Source organism: Oncorhynchus nerka, linkage group LG15, assembly GCF_034236695.1.
Source record: "Oncorhynchus nerka isolate Pitt River linkage group LG15, Oner_Uvic_2.0, whole genome shotgun sequence".
In the NCBI taxonomy this organism is placed as follows: domain Eukaryota; kingdom Metazoa; phylum Chordata; class Actinopteri; order Salmoniformes; family Salmonidae; genus Oncorhynchus; species Oncorhynchus nerka.
Window position 1 is genome coordinate 100884875 of NC_088410.1, and position 26643 is coordinate 100911517.

Sequence of the window (26643 nt, forward strand, 5' to 3'; positions counted from 1 at the left end):
CACATCCACTCTGTACTGGTACCCCGTGTATAGAGCCTAGTTATAATGTACATATCTACCTCCATTACCTCGTACCCCTGCACATCCACTCTGTACTGGTACCCCGTGTATAGAGCCTAGTTATAATGTACATATCTACCTCCATTACCTCGTACCCCTGCACATCCACTCTGTACTGGTACCCCGTGTATAGAGCCTAGTTATAATGTACATATCTACCTCCATTACCTCGTACCCCTGCACATCCACTCTGTACTGGTACCCCGTGTATAGAGCCTAGTTATAATGTACATATCTACCTCCATTACCTCGTCCACCCTGGTACTGCACATCCACTCTGTACTGGTACCCCGTGTATAGAGCCTAGTTATAATGTACATATCTACCTCCATTACCTCGTACCCCTGCACATCCACTCTGTACTGGTACCCCGTGTATAGAGCCTAGTTATAATGTACATATCTACCTCCATTACCTCGTACCCCTGCACATCCACTCTGTACTGGTACCCCGTGTATAGAGCCTAGTTATAATGTACATATCTACCTCCATTACCTCGTACCCCTGCACATCCACTCTGTACTGGTACCCCGTGTATAGAGCCTAGTTATAATGTACATATCTACCTCCATTACCTCGCACTACATCCACTGTACACATCCACTATCTGTACTGGTCCACTCTGTACTGGTACCCCGTGTATAGAGCCTAGTTATAATGTACATATCTACCTCCATTACCTCGTACCCCTGCACATCCACTCTGTACTGGTACCCCGTGTATAGAGCCTAGTTATAATGTACATATCTACCTCCATTACCTCGTACCCCTGCACATCCACTCTGTACTGGTACCCCGTGTATAGAGCCTAGTTATAATGTACATATCTACCTCCATTACCTCGTACCCCTGCACATCCACTCTGTACTGGTACCCCGTGTATAGAGCCTAGTTATAATGTACATATCTACCTCCATTACCTCGTACCCCTGCACATCCACTCTGTACTGGTACCCCGTGTATAGAGCCTAGTTATAATGTACATATCTACCTCCATTACCTCGTACCCCTGCACATCCACTCTGTACTGGTACCCCGTGTATAGAGCCTAGTTATAATGTACATATCTACCTCCATTACCTCGTACCCCTGCACATCCACTCTGTACTGGTACCCCGTGTATAGAGCCTAGTTATAATGTACATATCTACCTCCATCCACTCTGTACTGGTACCGTGTATAGAGCCTAGTTATAATGTACATATCTACCTCCATTACCTCGCACATCCACTCTGTACTGGTACCCCGTGTATAGAGCCTAGTTATAATGTACATATCTACCTCCATTACCTCGTACCCCTGCACATCCACTCTGTACTGGTACCCCGTGTATAGAGCCTAGTTATAATGTACATATCTACCTCCATTACCTCGTACCCCTGCACATCCACTCTGTACTGGTACCCCGTGTATAGAGCCTAGTTATAATGTACATATCTACCTCCATTACCTCGTCCACCCCTGCACATCCACTCTGTACTGGTACCCCGTGTATAGAGCCTAGTTATAATGTACATATCTACCTCCATTACCTCGTACCCCTGCACATCCACTCTGTACTGGTACCCCGTGTATAGAGCCTAGTTATAATGTACATATCTACCTCCATTACCTCGTACCCCTGCACATCCACTCTGTACTGGTACCCCGTGTATAGAGCCTAGTTATCGTTAATCATTGTGTATTTATTAGAACTTGTATTATAAAGTGTTGTATCTTTGATTGTCTTTCTCTCTGCATTGCTGGGGCCTGTCAGTTAACATCACTGTTAGTCCACACCTGTTGTTTACAAATCATGTGACAAATAAAATGTTATTTGATTTTGATTAGATGTGCTTGTGTGTGTGTGTGTGTGTGTGTGTGTGTGTGTGTGTGTGTTTGTCCAATGTCCAATGTCCAATTCAATATTTTGTGTGTCTCTCTGATCGTAACTTGTTTTTGTACATAATGTTTCCTGCATCGTTTCCTATGAAACATTTTAATAATTTAGCAGACATTCTTATCCAGAGCAATCTTACAATTATTCTTATTATTATCATTATATTACTATGCAATTATGCATCGTCATCTTAAAAGAAAGAGACAACCACATGTCTCTGTTGTAGCAGGAACATTTTCAGTCAATTAAGTAGTTATCATCAACGTCAGTGGTAGAAGGAGAAGAGGGTTTTGGGGAGGGGGGCGCTGTGGTGTTAAGAGTACGTACCCTCCATGATTACTGCATACCGTAGCTGTAGGGTTAACAGGGAAATTAGGCAGACATACATTTAAGTTACTTCCATTGTGTCTGCCAACGCCCCCCTCTCTCTCTCCATCTCCCCCTCTCTCTCTCCATCTCCCCCTCTCTCTCTCCATCTCCCCCTCTCTCTCTCCATGTACATTTGATGCAGCGTTATGACGACTCACTGTCACAGCGGTAGGGATTAACTGAGCTGGATTAACTGAGTCTTGGGGTCATTGTTTCAACGCTGCCTTGAAATGAGTCCAGGAGATGATTTGGATGGACTCTGTCATTCCTGTTACCGAAAGGGGGTGGGTTTAACGAAGGGTCAATTGTTCATTCGTATATTTGCTACATAATCGAGCTGGTAGTTTCACATAGTAGAAGACGTAGTTTGGAAGATATATACAGGTAGCTGACAATAAGAGACAGGAAATTACATCTAGTGCTGTGCTCTATTTTTGGTCTGATAAGTAGAGCTTGAGTAAAGAACACACACAAAAATACACAAACATACACACATACCACACACACACACAGAGAGATAGTACTCACTCTTCCTCTGGGATTCTCTCTACAATCCTGAGGGATTGTGGGTAACACAAATGAATGTCCATATCCTGCACGAGGTCTACGGGGAAAGAAACAAACAAACACAAACACACACACACACACACACACACACACACATACCACACACACAAACACAAACACACACATACCACACACACACACACAAACACACACATACCACACAAACACAAACACACACACACACACACAAACACAAACACACACACATACCACACACAAACACATACATACCACACACATACCACACACACACACACATACCACACAAACACACATACACACACATACCACACACACACACACACACCACACACACACACACACACATACCACACCACACACACACAGAAACAGACATACACACACACACCACACACACACAGAGAAACAGACATACACACACACACCACACACACACAGAGAAACAGACATACACACACACACCACACACACACACCACACACACACACCACACACACACACCACACACACACACCACACACACCACACACACACAGAGAAACAGACATACACACACACACCACACACACAGAGAAACAGACATACACACACACACACACACACACACACACACACACACACACACACACACACACACACACACACACACACACACACACACCACACACACACCACACACACACACCACACACACACAGAGAAACAGACATACACACACACACCACACACACACACCACACACACACACCACACACACACACCACACACACACACCACACACACACACCACACACACACCACACACACACACCACACACACAGAGAAACAGACATACACACACACACCACACACACACACACACACACACACACACACACACCACACACACACACCACACACACACACACACACACACCACACACACACACCACACACACAGAGAAACAGACATACACACACACACCACACACACACACCACACACACACACCACACACACACAGAGAAACAGACATACACACACACACCACACACACACACCACACACACACACCACACACACACCACACACACACAGAGAAACAGACATACACACACACACACACACACACACCACACACACACACCACACACACACAGAGAAACAGACATACACACCACACACACACAGAGAAACAGACAGAGAAACAGACAGAGAAACAGACATACACACCACACACACACAGAGAAACAGACAGAGAAACAGACAGAGAAACAGACAGAGAAACAGACATACACACCACACACACACACACACACACAGAGAAACAGACACACACACAGAGAAACAGACATACACACACACACACACACAGAGAAACAGACATACACACACACACACACAGAGAAACAGACATAGAAACAGACAGAGAAACAGACAGAGAAACAGACAGAGAAACAGACAGAGAAACAGACAGAGAAACAGACAGAGAAACGGACAGAGAAACAGACAGAGAAACAGACAGAGAAACAGACAGAGAAACAGACAGAGAAACAGACAGAGAAACAGACAGAGAAACAGACAGAGAAACAGACAGAGAAACAGACAGAGAAACACACAGAGAAACAGACAGAGAAACAGACAGAGAAACAGACAGAGAAACAGACAGAGAAACAGACAGAGAAACAGACACACACAGAGAAACAGACATACACAGAGAAACAGACACACACAGAGAAACAGACAGAGAAACAGACAGAGAAACAGACACACACAGAGAAACAGACATACACAGAGAAACAGACACACACAGAGAAACAGACAGAGAAACAGACAGAGAAACAGACAGAGAAACACACAGAGAAACAGACAGAGAAACAGACAGAGAAACAGACAGAGAAACAGACAGAGAAACACACAGAGAAACAGACAGAGAAACAGACAGAGAAACAGACAGAGAAACAGACAGAGAAACAGACAGAGAAACAGACAGAGAAACAGACAGAGAAACACACAGAGAAACAGACAGAGAAACAGACAGAGAAACAGACAGAGAAACAGACAGAGAAACAGACAGAGAAACACACAGAGAAACAGACAGAGAAACAGACAGAGAAACAGACAGAGAAACAGACAGAGAAACAGACAGAGAAACACACAGAGAAACAGACAGAGAAACAGACAGAGAAACAGACAGAGAAACAGACAGAGAAACACACAGAGAAACAGACAGAGAAACAGACAGAGAAACAGACAGAGAAACAGACAGAGAAACACACAGAGAAACAGACAGAGAAACAGACAGAGAAACAGACAGAGAAACAGACAGAGAAACAGACAGAGAAACAGACAGAGAAACAGACAGAGAAACACACAGAGAAACAGACAGAGAAACAGACAGAGAAACAGACAGAGAAACAGACAGAGAAACAGACAGAGAAACAGACAGAGAAACAGACAGAGAAACAGACAGAGAAACAGACAGAGAAACAGACACACCACACACAGAGAAACAGACAGAGAAACAGACAGAGAAACAGACAGAGAAACACACAGAGAAACAGACAGAGAAACAGACAGAGAAACAGACAGAGAAACAGACAGAGAAACAGACAGAGAAACAGACAGAGAAACACACAGAGAAACAGACAGAGAAACAGACAGAGAAACAGACAGAGAAACAGACAGAGAAACACACAGAGAAACAGACAGAGAAACAGACAGAGAAACAGACAGAGAAACAGACAGAGAAACACACAGAGAAACAGACAGAGAAACAGACAGAGAAACAGACAGAGAAACAGACAGAGAAACAGACAGAGAAACACACAGAGAAACAGACAGAGAAACAGACAGAGAAACAGACAGAGAAACAGACAGAGAAACACACAGAGAAACAGACAGAGAAACAGACAGAGAAACAGACAGAGAAACAGACAGAGAAACAGACAGAGAAACAGACACACACAGAGAAACAGACATACACAGAGAAACAGACACACACAGAGAAACAGACAGAGAAACAGACAGAGAAACAGACACACACAGAGAAACAGACATACACAGAGAAACAGACACACACAGAGAAACAGACAGAGAAACAGACAGAGAAACAGACAGAGAAACAGACAGAGAAACAGACAGAGAAACAGACACACACAGAGAAACAGACATACACAGAGAAACAGACACACACAAAGAAACAGACATACACAGAGAAACAGACACACACAGAGAAACAGACAGAGAAACAGACAGAGAAACAGACAGAGAAACAGACAGAGAAACACACAGAGAAACAGACAGAGAAACAGACAGAGAAACAGACAGAGAAACAGACAGAGAAACAGACAGAGAAACAGACACACACAGAGAAACAGACATACACAGAGAAACAGACACACACAGAGAAACAGACAGAGAAACAGACAGAGAAACAGACAGAGAAACAGACAGAGAAACAGACAGAGAAACAGACACACACAGAGAAACAGACATACACAGAGAAACAGACACACACAAAGAAACAGACATACACAGAGAAACAGACACACACAGAGAAACAGACAGAGAAACAGACAGAGAAACAGACAGAGAAACAGACAGAGAAACACACAGAGAAACAGACAGAGAAACAGACAGAGAAACAGACAGAGAAACAGACAGAGAAACAGACAGAGAAACAGACACACACAGAGAAACAGACATACACAGAGAAACAGACACACACAGAGAAACAGACAGAGAAACAGACAGAGAAACAGACAGAGAAACAGACAGAGAAACAGACAGAGAAACACACAGAGAAACACACAGAGAAACAGACAGAGAAACAGACACACACAGAGAAACAGACATACACAGAGAAACAGACACACACAGAGAAACAGACATACACAGAGAAACAGACACACACAGAGAAACAGACAGAGAAACAGACAGAGAAACAGACAGAGAAACAGACAGAGAAACAGACAGAGAAACAGACAGAGAAACAGACACACACAGAGAAACAGACATACACAGAGAAACAGACACACACAGAGAAACAGACAGAGAAACAGACAGAGAAACAGACAGAGAAACAGACAGAGAAACACACAGAGAAACACACAGAGAAACAGATAGAGAAACAGACAGAGAAACAGACACACACAGAGAAACAGACATACACAGAGAAACAGACACACACAGAGAAACAGACATACACAGAGAAACAGACACACACAGAGAAACAGACAGAGAAACAGACAGAGAAACAGACAGAGAAACAGACAGAGAAACAGACAGAGAAACAGACAGAGAAACAGACAGAGTGAAATTCAACAATAAAACACAGACTACGTTAAACAGAATTGAATTCTGGTGAAATGTTTAATTCAGCGCTGTCCCTTATTCCTCTGTCCTCATTTCACTCTGGTGAAATGTTTAATTCAGCGCTGTCCCTTATTCCTCTGTCCTCATTTCACTCTGGTGAAATGTTTAATTCAGCGCTGTCCCTTATTCCTCTGTCCTCATTTCACTCTGGTGAAATGTTTAATTCAGCGCTGTCCCTTATTCCTCTGTCCTCATTTCACTCTGGTGAAATGTTTAATTCAGCGCTGTCCCTTATTCCTCTGTCCTCATTTCACTCTGGTGAAATGTTTAATTCAGCGCTGTCCCTTATTCCTCTGTCCTCATTTCACTCTGGTGAAATGTTTAATTCAGCGCTGTCCCTTATTCCTCTGTCCTCATTTCACTCTGGTGAAATGTTTAATTCAGCGCTGTCCCTTATTCCTCTGTCCTCATTTCACTCTGGTGAAATGTTTAATTCAGCGCTGTCCCTTATTCCTCTGTCCTCATTTCACTCTGGTGAAATGTTTAATTCAGCGCTGTCCCTTATTCCTCTGTCCTCATTTCACTCTGGTGAAATGTTTAATTCAGCGCTGTCCCTTATTCCTCTGTCCTCATTTCACTCTGGTGAAATGTTTAATTCAGCGCTGTCCCTTATTCCTCTGTCCTCATTTCACTCTGGTGAAATGTTTAATTCAGCGCTGTCCCTTATTCCTCTGTCCTCATTTCACTCTTTGTTTTTATCCTCCGAACACTATGTACTTTCTGAGCTAATCAAGGTAACCTATTTGTTGTGAGCCCTGGGACTGGGAGAGGACTAGGAGAAGAGTAGGAGAAGAATAGGAGAGGTAAGACTAGGAGAAGAGTAGGAGAGGTAGGACTAGGAGAAGAATAGGAGAGTTAAGACTAGGAGAGGTAGGACTAGGAGAGGTAGGACTAGGAGAGGTAGGACTAGGAGAAGAAAAGGAGAGGTAAGACTAGGAGAGGTAGGACTAGGAGAAGAATAGGAGAGTTAAGACTAGGAGAGGTAGGACTAGGAGAAGAATAGGAGAGGTAAGACTAGGAGAGGTAAGACTAGGAGAGGTAGGACTAGGAGAAGAGTAGGAGAGGTAGGACTAGGAGAAGAATAGGAGAGTTAAGACTAGGAGAGGTAGGACTAGGAGAGGTAGGACTAGGAGAGGTAGGACTAGGAGAAGAATAGGAGAGGTAAGACTAGGAGAGGTAGGACTAGGAGAAGAATAGGAGAGTTAAGACTAGGAGAGGTAGGACTAGGAGAAGAATAGGAGAGGTAAGACTAGGAGAGGTAAGACTAGGAGAGGTAGGACTAGGAGAGGTAGGACTAGGAGAGGTAAGACTAGGAGAGGTAGGACTAGGAGAGGTAAGACTAAGAGAGGTAGGACTATGAGAGGTAGGACTAGGAGAGGTAAGAGTAGAAGAGGACAGACTAGGAGAGGACTAGGAGAGGACTAGGAGAGGTAGGACTAGGAGAGGTAAGACTAGGAGAAGAATAGGAGAGGTAAGACTAGGAGAGGTAGGACTAGGAGAAGACTAGTAGAGGTAGGACTAGGAGAAGAATAGGAGAGGTAAGACTAGGAGAGGTAGGACTAGGAGAAGACTAGGAGAGGTAAGACTAGGAGAGGTAGGACAAGGAGAGGTTGGACTATGAGAGGTAAGACTAAGAGAGGTAGGACTATGAGAGGTAGGACTAGGGGAGGTAAGAGTAGAAGAGGTAAGACTAGGAGAGGACTAGGAGAGGTAGGACTAGGAGAGGTAAGACTAGGAGAGGTAAGACTAGGAGAGGACTAGGAGAGGTAGGACTAGGAGAGGTAAGAGTAGAAGAGGTAAGACTATGAGAGGACTAGGAGAGGTAGGACTAGGAGAGGTAAGAGTAGAAGAGGTAAGACTAGGAGAGGACTAGGAGAGGTAAGAGTAGAAGAGGTAGGACTAGGAGAGGACTAGGAGAGGTAGGACTAGGAGAGGACTAGGAGAGGTAAGACTGGGAGAGGTAGGACTAGGAGAGGACTAGGATAGGTAGGATTAGGAGAGGTAGGACTAGGAGAAGTCTAGGAGAGGTAAGACTAGGAGAGGAAGGACAAGGAGACTAGGAGAGGTAGGACTAGGAGAGGTAGGACTAGGAGAGATAGGACTAGGAGAGGTAGGACTAGGAGATGTAAGACTAAGAGAGGTAAGACTAGGAGAGGACTAGGAGAGGACTAGGAGAGGTAAGAGTAGAAGAGGTAAGACTAGGAGAGGTAAGACTAGGAGAGGACAGGAGAGGTAGGACTAGGAGAGGTAAGACTAGGAGAGGTAAGACTAGGAGAGGTAAGACTAGGAGAGGTAGGACTAGGAGAGGTAAGACTAGGAGAGGTAAGAGTAGAAGAGGTAAGACTAGGAGAGGTAGGACTAGGAGAGGACTAGGAGCGGTAAGACTGGGAGAGGTAGGACTAGGAGAGGTATGATTAGGAGAGGTAGGACTAGGAGAGGACTAGGAGAGGTAAGACTGGGAGAGGTAGGACTAGGAGAGGACTAGGAGAGGTAGGACTAGGAGAGGACTAGGAGAGGTAAGACTGGGAGAGGTAGGACTAGGAGAGGTATGATTAGGAGAGGTAGGACTAGGATAGGACTAGGAGAGGTAAGACTGGGAGAGGTAGGACTAGGAGAGGACTAGGAGAGGTAGGACTAGGAGAGGTAAGACTAACATAGGTAAGACTAGGAGAGGTGGGACTATGAGAGGTAAGACTAGGAGAGGACTTGGAGAGGTAGCACTAGGAGAGGTAAGACTAGGAGAGGTAAGACTAAGAGAGGTACGACTAGGAGAGGTGGGACTTGAAGAGGTAGGACTAGGAAATGTAGGACTAGGAGAGGTAGAACTAGGAGAGGTAAGACTAGGAGAGGTAGGGTAGCCTAGTGGTTAGAGCGTTGGACTCGTAACCAGAAGGTTGCAAGTTCACACCCCCGAGCTGACACGGTACAAATCTGTCGTTCTGCCCCTGAACAGGCAGTTAACCCACTGTTCCTAGGCTGTCATTGAAAATAAGAATTTGTTCTTAACTGACTTGCCTAGTTAAATAAAGTTCAAATAAAATAAAAGACTAGGATAGGTTGAACTAGGAGAGGTAGGACTATGAGATGACTAGGAGAGGTAGGACTATGAGAGGACTAGGAGAGGTAGGACTAGGAGAGGACTAGGAGAGGTAGGACTATGAGAGGACTAGGAGAGGTAAGACTGGGAGAGGTAGGACTAGGAGAGGACTAGGAGAGGTAGAACTAGGAGAGGTAGAACTAGGAAAGGTAGGACTAGGAGAGGTAAGACTAGGAGAGGTAGATCTGGGATCGTTACAGAGACAGGACACTGGACTCAACATGTGTTGTTGGTGAATATCTGAAGATTTGAAATCTACAGTCTGGGTTTTGGGAATCTGCTCAAAGATCAGATGTTTACGAAAATGAGTGCCGGGGTTGTTGTTCTGCTGAAAAATGTATCCCAGAGTGTAGCTTTAACAATACATGACTAAACTGAATCACAACTAAAACATGAACATCTGGGTCCTGTGATCTGAATAAGGTGAAAGTTTCATATCTCCTCCGACGTGTAAAACCATCTGAGACAGTGAGATATGAGGATGTCATTCTAATGAACGCAACACAAACACGATGGACCGTAAATAAGAAGACTGGGTCAAGTCTTACCCTCGACATGCAACCATGACAACAACGCTGAGCCCAGCGAATAAACAAACACACTCTGGGATCCAAATGGCACCCTATTCCCTATTTCCCTATTTAGTGCACTACATTTAACCAGGGCCCATAGCACCCTATTCCCTATTTAGTACACTACTTTAACCAGGCTCATGTGTCTCTGGTGACAAAGTATTGGAACACATACAGTGTCTGAGAATAATGATTAACACTGAAGATATTACATGACCTTAGATATGTTATTTAGGAATACTAATAAGTTTATCTTACCAACAGAGTTATGTTCATCCCAAATGGCACCCTTCTCCGTGTGACTCGTTCCAGGAAACGTCGCGCTTCATTACTTGACAGGAGAGTCATTTGAATGTAAATGTGTTTAGCCTAAAGGCTCCCTGGAACATGTTAACTTTCATGTGCCTTAATAACAAACTGTCATCTGTAAATATGAATAAAATGGTTCAATTACAAGCCTAGTTGGTTTAGCCAAAGAAAAAGCCAGGAACCTTCCCGCTAGCCATGATTGGCTGAGATAATGGGTGGGCTGGGCATGCCAAGAGGTGAGTTCGGATTGGCCATGTAGCATGCCTCTGTCTATAATATGAGCTGGTCAGTATGTATAGGTAATCTAACGCAGCTTTCTTTAAAGATATCATGAAGAACTGCAAAAGTGTTGCTTTCCACTTTCTGCAGGACCGAGTTTTGAAATCAGTGGAATGCCCGATGGAAGCAAAGTATGATAGCTAAGGAGCTGAAGATTCTTGTATTTGATTGCAAATTGAGAAAAGAACACACAGAAGGCTGTTGTATATAGCACCTTTCTCCGGATTACATCTTCAAGCTAAGGATTGCATCCGCGACGGAGTGGGAGAAGCATTTATCCATATATACGGGTAAGAGAGTCTAGCTAGCTACATTTTCAGATAATATACGTTCCTAATTTTGTCAGAAAGTTGTTTTTCACATTACAAGTTAAAGCGTAATGTTAGCTAGCTAGCTAACGTTTTCTGGCTGGTTCGCTAGCTAACGTTACCTGTATGATCTAGCTAGCTAGCTAACATTAAATCTAATTGGTTTAGCTACCTGAGATTCATGCAGGGTAGTAACGTTATGAGTTGGGATTTATGGTTCATTCTTTAGCTAGCTAGCTAGCTAGCTACATGTCTAAACAAAAACAAAAATCCACTGTCACTGTATCAGTAACATCTTCTGTATCCTGTGAAAAATAAACTTTGATTTTATTTGATATAGTGTTTGTTTACCAGAGGCGGTAATGTGAACAACAACATGACCTTCATCCAAACTCAGACTAGGAAATAACGTTAGGTCAACGAGACAGTGCCCAAGTTCTAACATTATCTAAAGCCCTGCTTTTAATTCGTCACACTCACAACAGTAAACAACACTATGGTCAATAGTATGTGGACACCTCATGTGGACATCTCATTCAAAAAATCATGGGCACTAATATGGAGCATGTCGACCCTTTGCTGCTATCACAACCTGCACTCTTCTGGGAAGGCTTTCCACTAGATGATGGAAACATTGCTGCAGGAACTTGCTTCCATTCAGCCACAAGAGCATTAGTGAGGTCAGGTCCTGATGTTGTGCGATTAGGCCTGGCTCGTAGTGGGCGTTCCAATTCATCCCTAAGGTGTTCTAGAAACCATTATACACAGGCTTTTAGAAGAGCCAAGTCTAGCTTTTTCAAGCAGAAATTTGCTTCCTGCTAAACTAACTCAAAAAAGTTCTGAGACACTGTAAAGTCCATGCAGAATAAGAACACCTCCCCCCAGCTGCCCACTGCACTGAAGATAGGAAACACTGTCACCACTGATAAATCTACCATAATTGAGAATTTCAATAAGCATTTTTCTACGGCTGGCCATGCTTTCCACCTGGCTACTCCTACCCCGGTCAACAGCACTGCACAGCAACTCGCCTTCCCCACTTCTCCTTCTCCCAAATCCGTTCAGCTGATGTTCTGAAAGAGCTGCAAAATCTGGACCCCTACAAATCAGCCGGGCTAGACAATCTGGACCCCTTCTTTCTAAAATTATCTGCCGAAATTGTTGCCACCCCTATTACTAGCCTGTTCAACCTCTCTTTCGTGTCGTCTGAGATTCCCAAAGATTGGAAAGCAGCTGCGGTCATCCCCCTCTTCAAAGGGGGGACACTCTTGACCCAAACTGTTACAGACCTATATCTATCCTACCATGCCTTTCTAAGGTCTTCAAAAGCCAAGTCAACAAACAGATTACCGACCATTTCGAATCTCACCATACCTTCTCTGCTATGCAATCTGGTTTCAGAGCTGGTCATGGGTGCACCTCAGCCACGCTCAAGGTCCTAAACGATATCTTAACCGCCATCGATAAGAAACATTACTGTGCAGCCGTATTCATTGATCTGGCCAAGGCTTCCGACTCTGTCAATCACCACATCCTCATCGGCAGACTCGACAGCCTTGGTTTCTCAAATGATTGCCTCGCCTGGTTCACCAACTACTTCTCTGATAGAGTTCAGTGTGTCAAATCGGAGGGTCTGCTGTCCGGACCTCTGGCAGTCTCTATGGGGGTGCCACAGGGTTCAATTCTTGGACCGACTCTCTTCTCTGTATACATCAATGATGTCGCTCTTGCTGCTGGTGAGTCTCTGATCCACCTCTACGCAGACGACACCATTCTGCATACTTCTGGCCCTCCCCAGGTTAGATTACAGTTGGACTGTAGTCTATTCTCAGTGTCAGACCATGTTAGATTACCGTTAGACTGTAGTCTATTCTCAGTGTCAGACCAGGTTAGATTACAGTTGGACTGTAGTCTATTCTCAGTGTCAGACCAGGTTAGATTACAGTTGGACTGTAGTCTATTCTCAGTGTCAGACCAGGTTAGATTACCGTTAGACTTTTAGTCTATTCTCAGTGTCAGACCAGGTTAGATTACAGTTGGACTGTTAGTCTATTCTCAGTGTCAGACCAGGTTAGATTACTGTTAGACTGTAGTCTATTCTCAGTGTCAGACCAGGTTAGATTACAGTTGGACTGTAGTCTATTCTCAGTGTCAGACCAGGTTAGATTACAGTTGGACTGTAGTCTATTCTCAGTGTCAGACCAGGTTAGATTACCGTTAGACTTTTAGTCTATTCTCAGTGTCAGACCAGGTTAGATTACAGTTGGACTGTTAGTCTATTCTCAGTGTCAGACCAGGTTAGATTACTGTTAGACTGTAGTCTATTCTCAGTGTCAGACCAGGTTAGATTACCGTTAGACTATTAGACAGTGTCAGACAAGCATGAAGAACACAAGGATTCAAATCAATACTGAATATCAGACCTGGGTTCAAATACTATTTGAAATTATGTTCAATCCATTGCCTGGGCTTGATTGCGTTTGCCTGGCTTAATGGACCAATAGAATCGTTCCATAACTGTAACCCCACCCCTCTGGCCAGCAGACAGGTCTAAAGCAAACACTCAAAGCATTTGAAAGATTTCAAATAGTTTTTGAACCCATAGTGTGCTGAACCCTGAATATAAAAAATTTAAAAAACACCTTCTTCCTTCCACAATAATCACAGAACGTTACAGTTCCTTTAACAAAAACAACACCTCCTTCTTTCTAATGAAAGCTACGCTCAGGTCCACTTTAAATAGGATTATAAAACACAAGCCACTAGAAGATGAAGGGGGAGGAAAAGGGCAGACAGACATTTCCTTGCTTTCCCTCTGTCTGGCTGGAGCTCAATTGTGTAATTATCCGTTTATATGAAGAAATTAATCGTGTTGAGGAATAGCAGGGCCGGTGGCTATATTAGGTCTACATTTCCAATTAAAATAACTGGTAAGGAATGACTCTTTATGTTACCGGGCAGCTTTATCCTGCTTCCTTAATTTGTCATGCAGCTGTACGTAATAAGGCTGTACGGGTTACAGGGCTCTGGGCCGGGTTACAGGGCTCTGGACCGTGGTACAGGGCTCTGGGCCGGGTTACAGGGCTCTGGACCGGGTTACAGGGCTCTGGGCCGGGATACAGGGCTCTGGACCGGGTTACAGGGCTCTGGGCCGGGTTACAGGGCTCTGGGCCGAGTTACAGGGCTCTGGACCGGGTTACAGGGCTCTGGACCGGGTTACAGGGCTCTGGACCGGGTTACAGGGCTCTGGACCGTGTTACAGGGCTCTGGGCCGGGTTACAGGGCTCTGGGTCGGGTTACAGGGCTCTGGACCGGGTTACAGGGCTCTGGACCGTGTTACAGGGCTCTGGGCAGTGTGTGTGTGTGTGTGCGTGCGCGTGTGCGTGTGCGTGTGCGTGCGTGCGTGCGTGCGTGTGTGTGTGTGTGTGTGGTGCTTTGTTCAAGGAATATGGTGCAATTTGGGATACAACCTAGGGTGACTCATTTACACGTTGTTGCTGTGTGTAGAGATGGACGTGTCATTCCTCTTACCTAAACCTGTTATCTAATAAACAGGCAAAGAAATAAAGACCATTTTAGATGAGGTGCTGACTAACGGACGATAAATCAGAGTTATTCATCTCTGACCATGTGACGTGAGCAGGTAAAACTCCAGACCATAATTACTCACGATCCAGAGTTCCTCGTGGTCAAGTCGATTCTCTTCAGTAATGTGTTCAGGAAAACTCTGACAAATGCGATTGATTTATAATGTGGTTTATAATACGATGGATATTAAGGCCATAGATTTATAATTTTGATGGATATGTTTCTGATTGGCTAACCACTGATCTGTCCTGACGATGCATGGGTGCTTAGAGAGGATACCATCGAGTTGAGTCAGGGTGTCCTCATAGCCTGGGGATAGGACACACGTGCACACACACGTGCACACACACACACACACCCACACAAACGACAGGGAGATTACAGACAACGTCACACAGTCAATAGATATACAGGGTTACAGGGCTCTGGGCCCGGGTTACAGGGCTCTGGGCCCGGGTTACAGGGCTCTGGACCGGGTTACAGGGCTCTGGGCCGGGTTACAGGGCTCTGGGCCGGGTTACTGTGCTCTGGGCCGGGTTACAGGGCTCTGGGCCGGGTTGCCGAAAGGCACCTAAAGAACTCTCAGACCATGAGATATAAGATTCTCTGGTCTGATGAAACTCTTTGGCCTAAATGCCAAGCGTCACATCTGGAAGAAACCTGGCACCATCCCTAGGGAGAAGCATGGTGGTGGCAGCATCATGCTGTGGGGGTGTTTTTCAGCGGCAGGGACTGGGAGACTAGTCCGCAACGAGGGAAAACTGAACAGACCAAAGTACAGAGGGATCCTTGATGAAAACCTGCTCCAGAGCGCTCAGGACCTCAGACTGGAGCGAAGGTTCACCTTCCAACAGGACAACAACAACTAAGCACACAGGCAAAACAACGCAGGAGTGGCTTCGGGACAAGTCTCTGAATGTCCTTGAGTGGCCTTGCCAGAGTCCAAGATCTGCAGAGAAGAATGGGAGAAACTCCACAAATACAGGTGTGCCAAGCTTGTCGTGTCATACCCAAGAAGACTCGATGCTGCAATCGCTGCACAAGGTGCTACAACAAAGTACTGAGTAAAGGGTCTGAATACTTATGTCAATGTAATATTTAATTTGCTTTGTCGTTATGGGGTATTGTGATGTCATTATGGGGTATTGTGATGTCATTATGGGGTATTGTGATGTCGTTATGGGGTATTGTGATGTCATTATGGGGTATTGTGATGTCATTATGGGGTATTGTGATGTCATTATGGGGTATTGTGTGTAGATTGATTAAAGGAAAAAAAACATTTAATCCATTTTAGAATAAGGCTGTAACGTAGCGAAATGTGGAGAAATGCACTGGGAATTGGGTGTCATTTGGGACAGATATTTTTGCCTCCTACCTTGATCTACAGAGCACTTCTAATACAATGGTTCCCTTGTTGGAGCCCATACAATGAACAGACAGCCTCTTACGAGCTGTTGATGAACACTTAGGTTGTACATAATCACAATCCCATCTAGAATCTCCAGCAGTGATTGGCTGGTCCAGCTCAAGCAATGGTTGCCCCGGCAACAGGCCGTCGTTACCATGGCTTCCCTCGACTGGAGGTGAGGGAAGGAAAGAAAAGATGTAGGTTAAAAGAGAGAGAGAGACAGAGAGAGAGAGGGAGAGAGAGAGACAGAGAGAGAGAGAGAGAGAGAGAGAGAGACAGAGAGAGAGAGGGGTGGAGAGAGAGAGAGAGAGAGAGAGGAGCAACAGGCCCACTAATACACCTGCTCAGCATGCTCTGCTCAAACCTAAAGGTTCCGAAACCACAAGAAAACAACACTAGACAATATGGAACACAAAGCCTTTACTATCTCATCCTGGAATATACAAGGTCTGAGGTCATCTGCCTTTGGCCTAAAGAGCAGGAACCCAAAGCAATCGGAAATACAGGCATTGTCATCCTACAAGAAACATGGTATAGAGGAGATGGACCCACTGGTTGTCCTCTAGATTATAGAAAGTTGGTTGTCGCATCCACCAAACTACCAGGTCTTACACAGTGAAGAGACTCAGGCGGTATGCTAATTTGGTATAAAGCAGACATAACTCAATCAAAATGTCCTCCTGTGTGCTACCTATATCCCCACACTAAAACATAACTCAATCGTGAGGCATCAAAGCCAATGGAACTGCATAACTGTGGAAGGAAAAGAGTGTAGAAACCTACCAAAAAAAAAAACAATTAGGCAACAACAAATTCAATCCCTTTTACTTCCTGGACATTTCACTGTAGTATTGAAGATGTAAACTTTAGAAAACATACCTTTTAGCTTCCCTATCAAATCTAAGAATTCCAAGCAGACAACCTAACAAGATGAAGAACAACAACAAATGGTTTTAATGAAATATGCAAAAAAAAAAAACTAAGAAAGACATTGAGAAACCTGTCCGAGCAAAAATATAGAGTCCTAGAAAACCTGAGTTCCTTCACTATGGTGAATCACTAAAACAATACAGAAATACACTACGGAAAAAGATAGAACAGCAGAAATCAGCTCAATGTAAATGTTACCTTTATTTAACTAAGCAGTTAAGAACAAATTCTTATTTTCAATGGCGGCCTAGGAACAGTGGGTTAACTGCCTTGTTCAGGGGCAGAAGGACAGATTAATACTTTGTCAGCTCGGGGATTTGAACTCACAACCTTCCGGTTACCAGTCCACCGCTCTAATTACTAGGCTACCCTGCCACCCGTAGAAGAATCCGTAGAACCAAAACACTTCTGGGAAAATTGAAAAACACTAAACAAACAACCACACAAAGAGTTATCTATCCAAAACGAAGATGTGTGGGTAAACCACTTCTCCAATCTTTTTGGCTCTTTAACAAAAAACAAACAGCAAAAAACATTTACATGATCAATTATCAATACATTATCAATTATAGATACATTATCAATTATCAATACATTATCAATTATCAATACATTATCAATTATCAATACATTATCAATTATCAATACATTATCAATTATAGATACATTATCAATTAGAAATACATTATCAATTATCAATACATTATCAATTATCAATACATTATCAATTATCAATACATTATCAATTATCAATACATTATCAATTATAGATACATTATCAATTAGAAATACATTATCAATTATCAATACATTATCAATTATCAATACATTATCAATTATCAATACATTATCAATTATCAATACATTATCAATTATCAATACATTATCAATTATAGATACATTATCAATTATCAATACATGATCAATTATAGATACATTATCAATTATCAATACATGATCAATTATAGATACATTATCAATTATCAATACATTATCAATTATCAATACATTATCAATTATCAATACATTATCAATTATCAATACATTATCAATTATCAATACATTATCAATTAGAAATACATTATCAATTATCAATACATTATCAATTAGAAATACATTATCAATTATCAATACATTATCAATTATCGATACATTATCAATTATCAATACATTATCAATGATTAATACATTATCCATTAGAAATACATTATCAATTATCGATACATGATCAATTATCAATACATTATCAATTATCAATACATTATCAATTATCAATACATTATCAATTATCAATACATTATCAATTATCGATACATTATCAATTATCAATACATTATCAATGATTAATACATTATCCATTAGAAATACATTATCAATTATCGATACATTATCAATTAGAAATACATTATCAATTATCAATACATTATCAATTAGAAATACATTATCAATTATCAATACATTATCAATTATCAATACATTATCAATTAGAAATACATTATCAATTATCAATACATTATCAATTATCGATACATTATCAATTATCAATACATTATCAATTATCAATACATATCAATTATCAATACATTATCAATTATCAATACATTATCAATTAGAAATCATAGAATCAACTATTAAAGACTACCACGAACCCATTGGATTATCAAGTTACATTGAATATACTACAAAACAAAATACAAACCCTCCAGCCCCAAAATGGTCTGTGGGAATTGATGGAAATTGATGTAATCAGGGCAAGGTGACTGGAAACATGACCGAATACAAACAGTGTAACTATTCCCTCCGCAAGGCAATCAAACAAGCTAAGCGTCAGTATAGAAACAAAGTAGAATCTCAATTCAACGGCTCAGACACAAGAGGTATGTGGCAGGGTCTACAGTCAAACACGGATTACAAAAAAGAAAACCAGCACCGTCACGGACCAGGATGTCTTGCTCCCAGGCAGACTAAATAACTTTTTTGCCCGCTTTGAGGACAATACAGTGCCACTGACACTGCCCGCAACTAAAACATGCGGACTCTCCTTCACTGCAGCCGACGTGAGGAAAAGATTTAAACGTGTCAACCCTCGCAAGGCTGCAGGCCCAGACGGCATCCCCAGCCGCGCCCTCAGAGCATGCGCAGACCAGCTGGCTGGTGTGTTTACGGACATATTCAATCAATCCCTATCCCAGTCTGTTGTTCCCACATGCTTCAAGAGGGCCACCATTGTTCCTGTTCCGAAGAAAGCTAAGGTAACTGAGCTAAACGACTACCGCCCCGTAGCACTCACTTCCGTCATCATGAAGTGCTTTGAGAGACTAGTCAAGGACCATATCACCTCCATCCTACCTGACACCCTAGACCCACTCCAATTCACAGACGATGCAATCTCAACCACACTGCACACTGCCCTAACCCATCTGGACAAGAGGAATACAGGAATACTATGTGAGAATGCTGTTCATCGACTACAGCTCGGCATTTAATACCATAGTGCCCTCCAAGCTCGTCATCAAGCTTGAGACCCTGGGTCTCGACCCCGCCCTGTGCAACTGGGTACTGGACTTCCTGACGGGCCGCCCCCAGGTGGTGAGGGTAGGCAACAACATCTCCACCCCGCTGATCCTCAACACTGGGGCCCCACAAGGGTGCATTCTGAGCCCTCTCCTGTACTCCCTGTTCACCCACGACTGCGTGGCCACGCACGCCTCCAACTCAATCATCAAGTTTGCGGACGACACAACAGTGGTAGGCTTGATTACCAACAACGACGAGACGGCCTACAGGGAGGAGGTGAGGGCCCTCGGAGTGTGGTGTCAGGAAAATAACCTCACACTCAACGTCAACAAAACTAAGGAGATGTTTGTGGACTTCAGGAAACAGCAGAGGGAACACCCCCCTGCCACATCGATGGAACAGTAGTGGAGAGGGTAGTAAGTTTTAAGTTCCTCAGCGTACACATCACAGACAAACTGAATTGGTCCACCCACACAGACAGCATCGTGAAGAAGGCGCAGCAGCGCCTCTTCAACCTCAGGAGGCTGAAGAAATTCGTCTTGTCACCAAAAGCACTCACAAACTTCTACAGATGCACAATCGAGAGCATCCTGTCGGGCTGTATCACCGCCTGGTACGGCAACTGCTCCGCCCACAACCGTAAGGCTCTCCAGAGGGTAGTGAGGTCTGCACAACGCATCACCGGGGGCAAACTACCTGCCCTCCAGGACACCTACACCACCCGATGTCACAGGAAGGCCATAAAGATCATCAAGGACAACAACCACCCGAGCCACTGCCTGTTCACCCCACTATAATCCAGAAGGCGAGGTCAGTACAGGTGCATCAAAGCTGGGACCGAGAGACTGAAAAACAGCTTCTATCTCAAGGCCATCAGACTGTTAAACAGCCACCACTAACATTGAGTGGCTGCTGCCAACACACTGACTCAACTTCAGCCACTTTAATAATGGGAATTGATGGGAAATGATGTAAAATATATCACTAGCCACTTTAAACAATGCCACATAATATAATATAATGTTTACATACCCTACATTACTCATCTCATATGTATATGTTTACATACCCTACATTACTCATCTCATATGTATATGTATATACTGTACTCTATATCATCTACTGCATCTTTATGTAATACATGTATCACTAGCCACTTTAAACTATGCCACTTCGTTTACATACCCTACATTACTCATCTCATATGTATATACTGTACTCGATACCATCTACTGCATCTTTCCTATGCCGTTCTGTACCATCACTCATTCATATATCTTTATGTACATATTCTTTATCCCTTTACACTTGTGTGTATGAGGTAGTAGTTTTGGAATTGTTAGCTAGATTACTCGTTGGTTATTACTGCATTGTCGGAACTAGAAGCACAAGCATTTCGCTACACTCGCATTAACATCTGCTAACCATGTGTATGTGACAAATACATTTGATTTAGTGTTGATGGTATCCTAAAGTAAACAATAAAATATACAGGCCACAATCTAAAGTTGGCTATACTCAAACTCTTCAATATTATCCTCAGCTCTAGCATCTTCCCCAAGGTCTGATCACCCCAATCCACAAAAGTGGAGACAAATTTGACCCCAATAATTACCATGGAATCTGTAAACAGTAACCTCTGGAAAATCACCCTGCTCATCAACAGCAGACGGCAACATTTCCTCAGTGAAAACAACGTCCTGAGCAAATGTCAAATTGGCTTCTTACCAAAATGCAGTACAACAGGCCACATATATACCCTGCACAGCCCAATTGACAAACAATCAAAAGCTAAATCTTCTCATGCTTTGTTGATTTAAAAAAAATATATTGTATTCAATTTGGCATGATAGTCCGCTGTATAAACTGATAGAAAGCAGTGTTGGGGGGGAAAAACCTCTACATAAATGCATTGGCCAGGGCACTCAAACTGTCTGCAACACCGGCCTCACACTACTAGAAGTTTTACTGTTTGCAAATGATCTGGTGCTTCTGTCCCCAACCAAGGAGGACCTACATCTAGATCTTCTGCATAGATTCTATCAGACTTGGACCCTGCCAGTAGATCTCAGTAAGACAAAGATAATGGTGTTCCAAAAAAGGTCCACGAACATAAATTCAATCTGGATATTGTTGCCCTAGAGCACACGAAGAATGACACCTCGGCCTAAACATCAGTAACACAGATAACTTCCGCAAGGCGGTGAACGATCTGAGACAAAGCAAGAAGGGCCATCTACGCCATCAAAAATAACTTACATCACATCCCAATTAAGATCTCTGTCACGTTCTGTCCATCGTTCGTATGTGTTTTCCTTGTTTTAGTGTTGGTCAGGACGTGAGCTGGGTGGGCATTCTATGTTGTGTGTCTGGTTTGTCTATTTCTATGTTTGGCCTGATATGGTTCTCAATCAGAGGCAGGTGTTAGTCATCGTCTCTGATTGGGAACCGTATTTAGGTAGCCTGTTTTGTATGGGGTTTTGTGGGTGATCGTTCCTGTCTTTGTGGCACCAGATAGGACTGTTTTGGTTTTTCACAGTTCTTGTTTTGTAGATTGTTGTACTTTCATCTTTATTAAAGATGCACAAAACTAACCACGCTGCATTTTGGTCCGCCTCTCTTTCCCCAGAAGAAAACCATTACAATCTGGATAAAAAAAATACTCCAATCAGTTATATAACCCATTGCCCTCTATGGTTGTGAGGTCTGGGGTTCCCTCACCAACCAATAATTCACAAAATGGGACAAACACACAATTTGAAATTCTGCGTGCAAAATTCTGCAAAGAATATCCTCAGAGTTCACCGCAAAAACAGAGAAAAAAGAGACAAACCTTCCATCACAACTCCCTAACCTGCAAGGCGATTAACCTATAGAAGAGTCCCCTCAGGCAGCTGGTACTGGGGCTCTGTTCACAAACAGACCCCACAGAGCCCCAGGACAGCAACACAATTAGGACCAACCAACAAAATGATAATTACTTGACACATTGGAAAGAATTAACAAAAAAATTGAGCAAACTAGAATGCTATTTGGCCCTAAACAGAGAGAGTACACAGTGGCAGAATACCTGACCACTGTGACTGACCCAAAACTAAGAAAAGCTTTGACTATGTAAATAGGCATGCCATAGGACAATCTGGCTCTCAAGATAAGACAGGACATGTGCACACTGCCCACAAAATGAGGTGGAAACCAAGCTGCGCTTTCAAACCTCCTGCCAAACCTCTTATATGTATCAGGAATCAAGGTAAGACCCAGATGCAGACACCTCCGTCTGGGTCTTGAGAGGCAGCAGGACTGATTTTCATAGATGTATTTTATAACTTGAGACCTGAATTTGTTCTTCAATGCTTTTGGTTGTCATTGAGAGACGTTGTCTAGATGAAGTAAGTATCAGGAATCAAGGTAAGACCCAGATGCAGACTGTCACACCCTGACCATAGTTTGCTTTGTATGTTTCTATGTTTTGTTTGGTCAGGGTGTGATCTGAGTGGGCATTCTATGTTGCGTGTCTAGTTTGTCTGTTTCTGTGTTTCTGTGACACGTCGAATTGACAATGGTTTAATATTCCAACAGGGGCAGGCAATAGACAGGTCAGGGGTCAGGCAGGGGGCAGGCAGGGGTCAGGCAGGGGGCAGGCAGGAGTCAGGCAGGGGTCAGGCAGGGGGCAGGCAGGGGTCAGGCAGGGGTCAGGCAGGGGTCAGTAAACGGTACCGGACAGCAGGCAGACTCAGGGTCAGGGTAGGCAGAGGTCAACAATCCGGAGATGGGGCAAAGGTCAACAGAACATAAAGGGCTGTGAGACATCGGTTTGACTCTAGACACATGATGGTGGGATGTACAGTTGAAGTCGGAAGTTTACATACACTATCACTCCACAAATGTTTTGTTAACAAACTAACTTTAGTTTAGTTTTGGGGAGTCGGTGAGGACGTCTACTTTGTACATCACACAAGTCATTTTTACAACAATTGTTTACAGATTATTTCACTCACAATTCCAGTGGGACCCGATTCCCATAATGCATTACCTTTGTACGGTTGAAGTCAGAAGTTTACAGGTTGGAGTCATTCAAACTCATTTTTCAACCACTACACATATTTTTTGTTAACAAATTATAGTTTTGGCAAGTTGGTTAGGACATCTACTGTGTGCATGACACAAGTCATCTATTTTAAATTATTTCACTTATAATTCACTGTATCACAATTCCAGTGGGTCAGAAGTTTACATACACTAAGTTGACTGTGCCTTCAAACAGCTTGGAAAATTCTAGAAAATGATGTCATGGCTTTAGAAGCTTCTGATAGGCTAATTGACATCATTTGAGTCAATTGGAGGTGGACCTGTGTATGTATTTCAAGCCCTTTTACCTTCAAACTTAGTGCCTCTTTGCTTGACATCATGGGAAAATCTAAAGAAATCAACCGAGACCTCAAAAATACCTCCACAAGTCTGGTTCATCATTGGGAGCAATTTCCAAATGTCTGAAGGTACCAAGTTCATCTGTACAAACAATAGTACGCAAGTATAAACACCATGGGACAAAGATCGTACTTTTTGGAGAAATGTCCTCTGGTCTGATGAAACAAAATTAGAACTGTTTGGCTATAATGACCATCGTTTTGTTTGGAGGAAAAAGGGGGAGGCTTGCAAGCCGAAGAACACCATCCCAACCGTGAAGCCCGAGGGTGGCAGCATCATGTTGTGGGGGTGCTTTGCTGCAGGAGGGACTGGTGAACTTCACAAAATAGATGGCTTCATGAGGGAGGAAAAATTATATGGATATATTGAAGCAACATCTCAAGACATCAGTCAGGATGTTAAATCTTGGTCGCAAATGGGTCTTCCAAATGGACAATGACCCCAAGCATACTTCCAAAGTTGTGGCAAAATGGCTTAAGGACAACAAAGTCAAGGTATTGGAGTGGCCATCACAAAGCCCTGACCTCAATCCTATAGAAAATTTGAGGGTAGAACTGAAAAAGCGTGTGCAAACTAGGAGGCCTACAAACCTGACTCAGTTACACCAGCTCTGTCAGGAGGAATGGGCCAAAATTCACCCAACTTATTGTGGGAAGCTTGTAGAAGGCTACCTGAAACGTTTGACCCAAGTTCAACAATTTAAAGACAATGCTACCAAATAGTGTATGTAGTGTATGTAAACTTCTGACCCACTGGGAATGTGATGAAAGAAAAATCTGAAATAAATCATTCTCTCTACTATTATTCTGACATTTCACAATCTTTAAAATAAAGTGGTCATTCTAACTGACCATTCAATTAAATGTCAGGATTTGTGAAAAACTGAGTTTAAATATATTTGGCTAAGGTGTATGTAAACTTCAGACTTCAACGTTATTAAATATACTGTATATACACATCTCAAATATTATTGCCACTACAACACAAAACTTTTTTTAACCACTAATAATATAAATGGTGTTATACTCTAATAATAATAAATGTTGTTATTCTCTTCAAATGATTTGTGTGTGTAATGTTCACTGTTAATTACTGTTGTTTTTGTCTTAGTGTTGTTTAATTGCTTTGGTAATGTAAACACGTTTTGATGCCAATTAATCCCTTTGAATTGAATAGAGTGTCACGTTCTGACCTTTATTTCCTTTGTTTTGTATTTATTTAGTATGGTCAGGGCGTGAATTGGGTGGGCAGTCTGTTTGTTTTTCTATGTTTTGGGGTATTTCTATGTTTCGGCCTAGTATGGTTCTCAATCAGAGGCAGGTGTCATTATTTGTCTCTGATTGAGAATCATACTTAGGTAGCCTGGGTTTCACTGTGTGTTGGTGGGTGATTGTCTATGTTAGTTGCTTGTGTTCAGCACAGGTCTCATTAGCTTCACGGTCGTTATTTGTTTATTGTTTTTGTATAGTTTGTATTCGGTGTTCAGTGCTTTCTTTTATTAAATATTCATCATGAACACATACCACGCCGCATTTTGGTCCTCCGATCCTTCTCTCACCTCTCCTCTTCAGATGAAGAGGAGGACGACCGTGACATAGAGGGTGAGTAAGAGAGAGAGAGAGAGAGAGAGAATTCGAAGGCCATGGAGATGGCACAGTCCATCACTCTAAGACATGAGATTCTGAAATTGTATATGGTTATATTATTTTTTTAAATAATTATGCAGCAATATAATATTATTGTATAAGAAATGCAGTTTCTCCTACATTGGATATCGGTTGCTGTCTACGTTTCTGAAGTATAATCTTCAGTGTGCAGTTGGGAAAGGTGCCAATTCAATGTTGCTACGTGCATAATAGCAACGTTAACCAGCATATTGGTGTTGAGAACAATGTGGTGGAGGCAGCAGCAGAGAGGAGAGGAGAAAACAGCCCTTGTCTTAATTGAGGAGAGAGGAAACCCCAACTGAATTAGGTCTATAATCAATAGT

General features: G+C 42.9%; 1 protein-coding gene across 1 annotated transcript in view; it reads left to right on the top strand.

The window, feature by feature from the left end:
* LOC135559862 (uncharacterized protein DKFZp434B061-like) overlaps positions 1–26262 on the top strand; it is a 51789-nt gene extending 25527 nt beyond the window's left edge. The window contains exon 3 of the mRNA XM_065000750.1: positions 26225–26262. Within this exon, the coding sequence (XP_064856822.1) occupies positions 26225–26262 (38 nt within the window). The remainder of the gene's footprint in view (positions 1–26224) is intronic.
* The last annotated feature ends 381 nt before the right edge of the window (positions 26263–26643 follow it).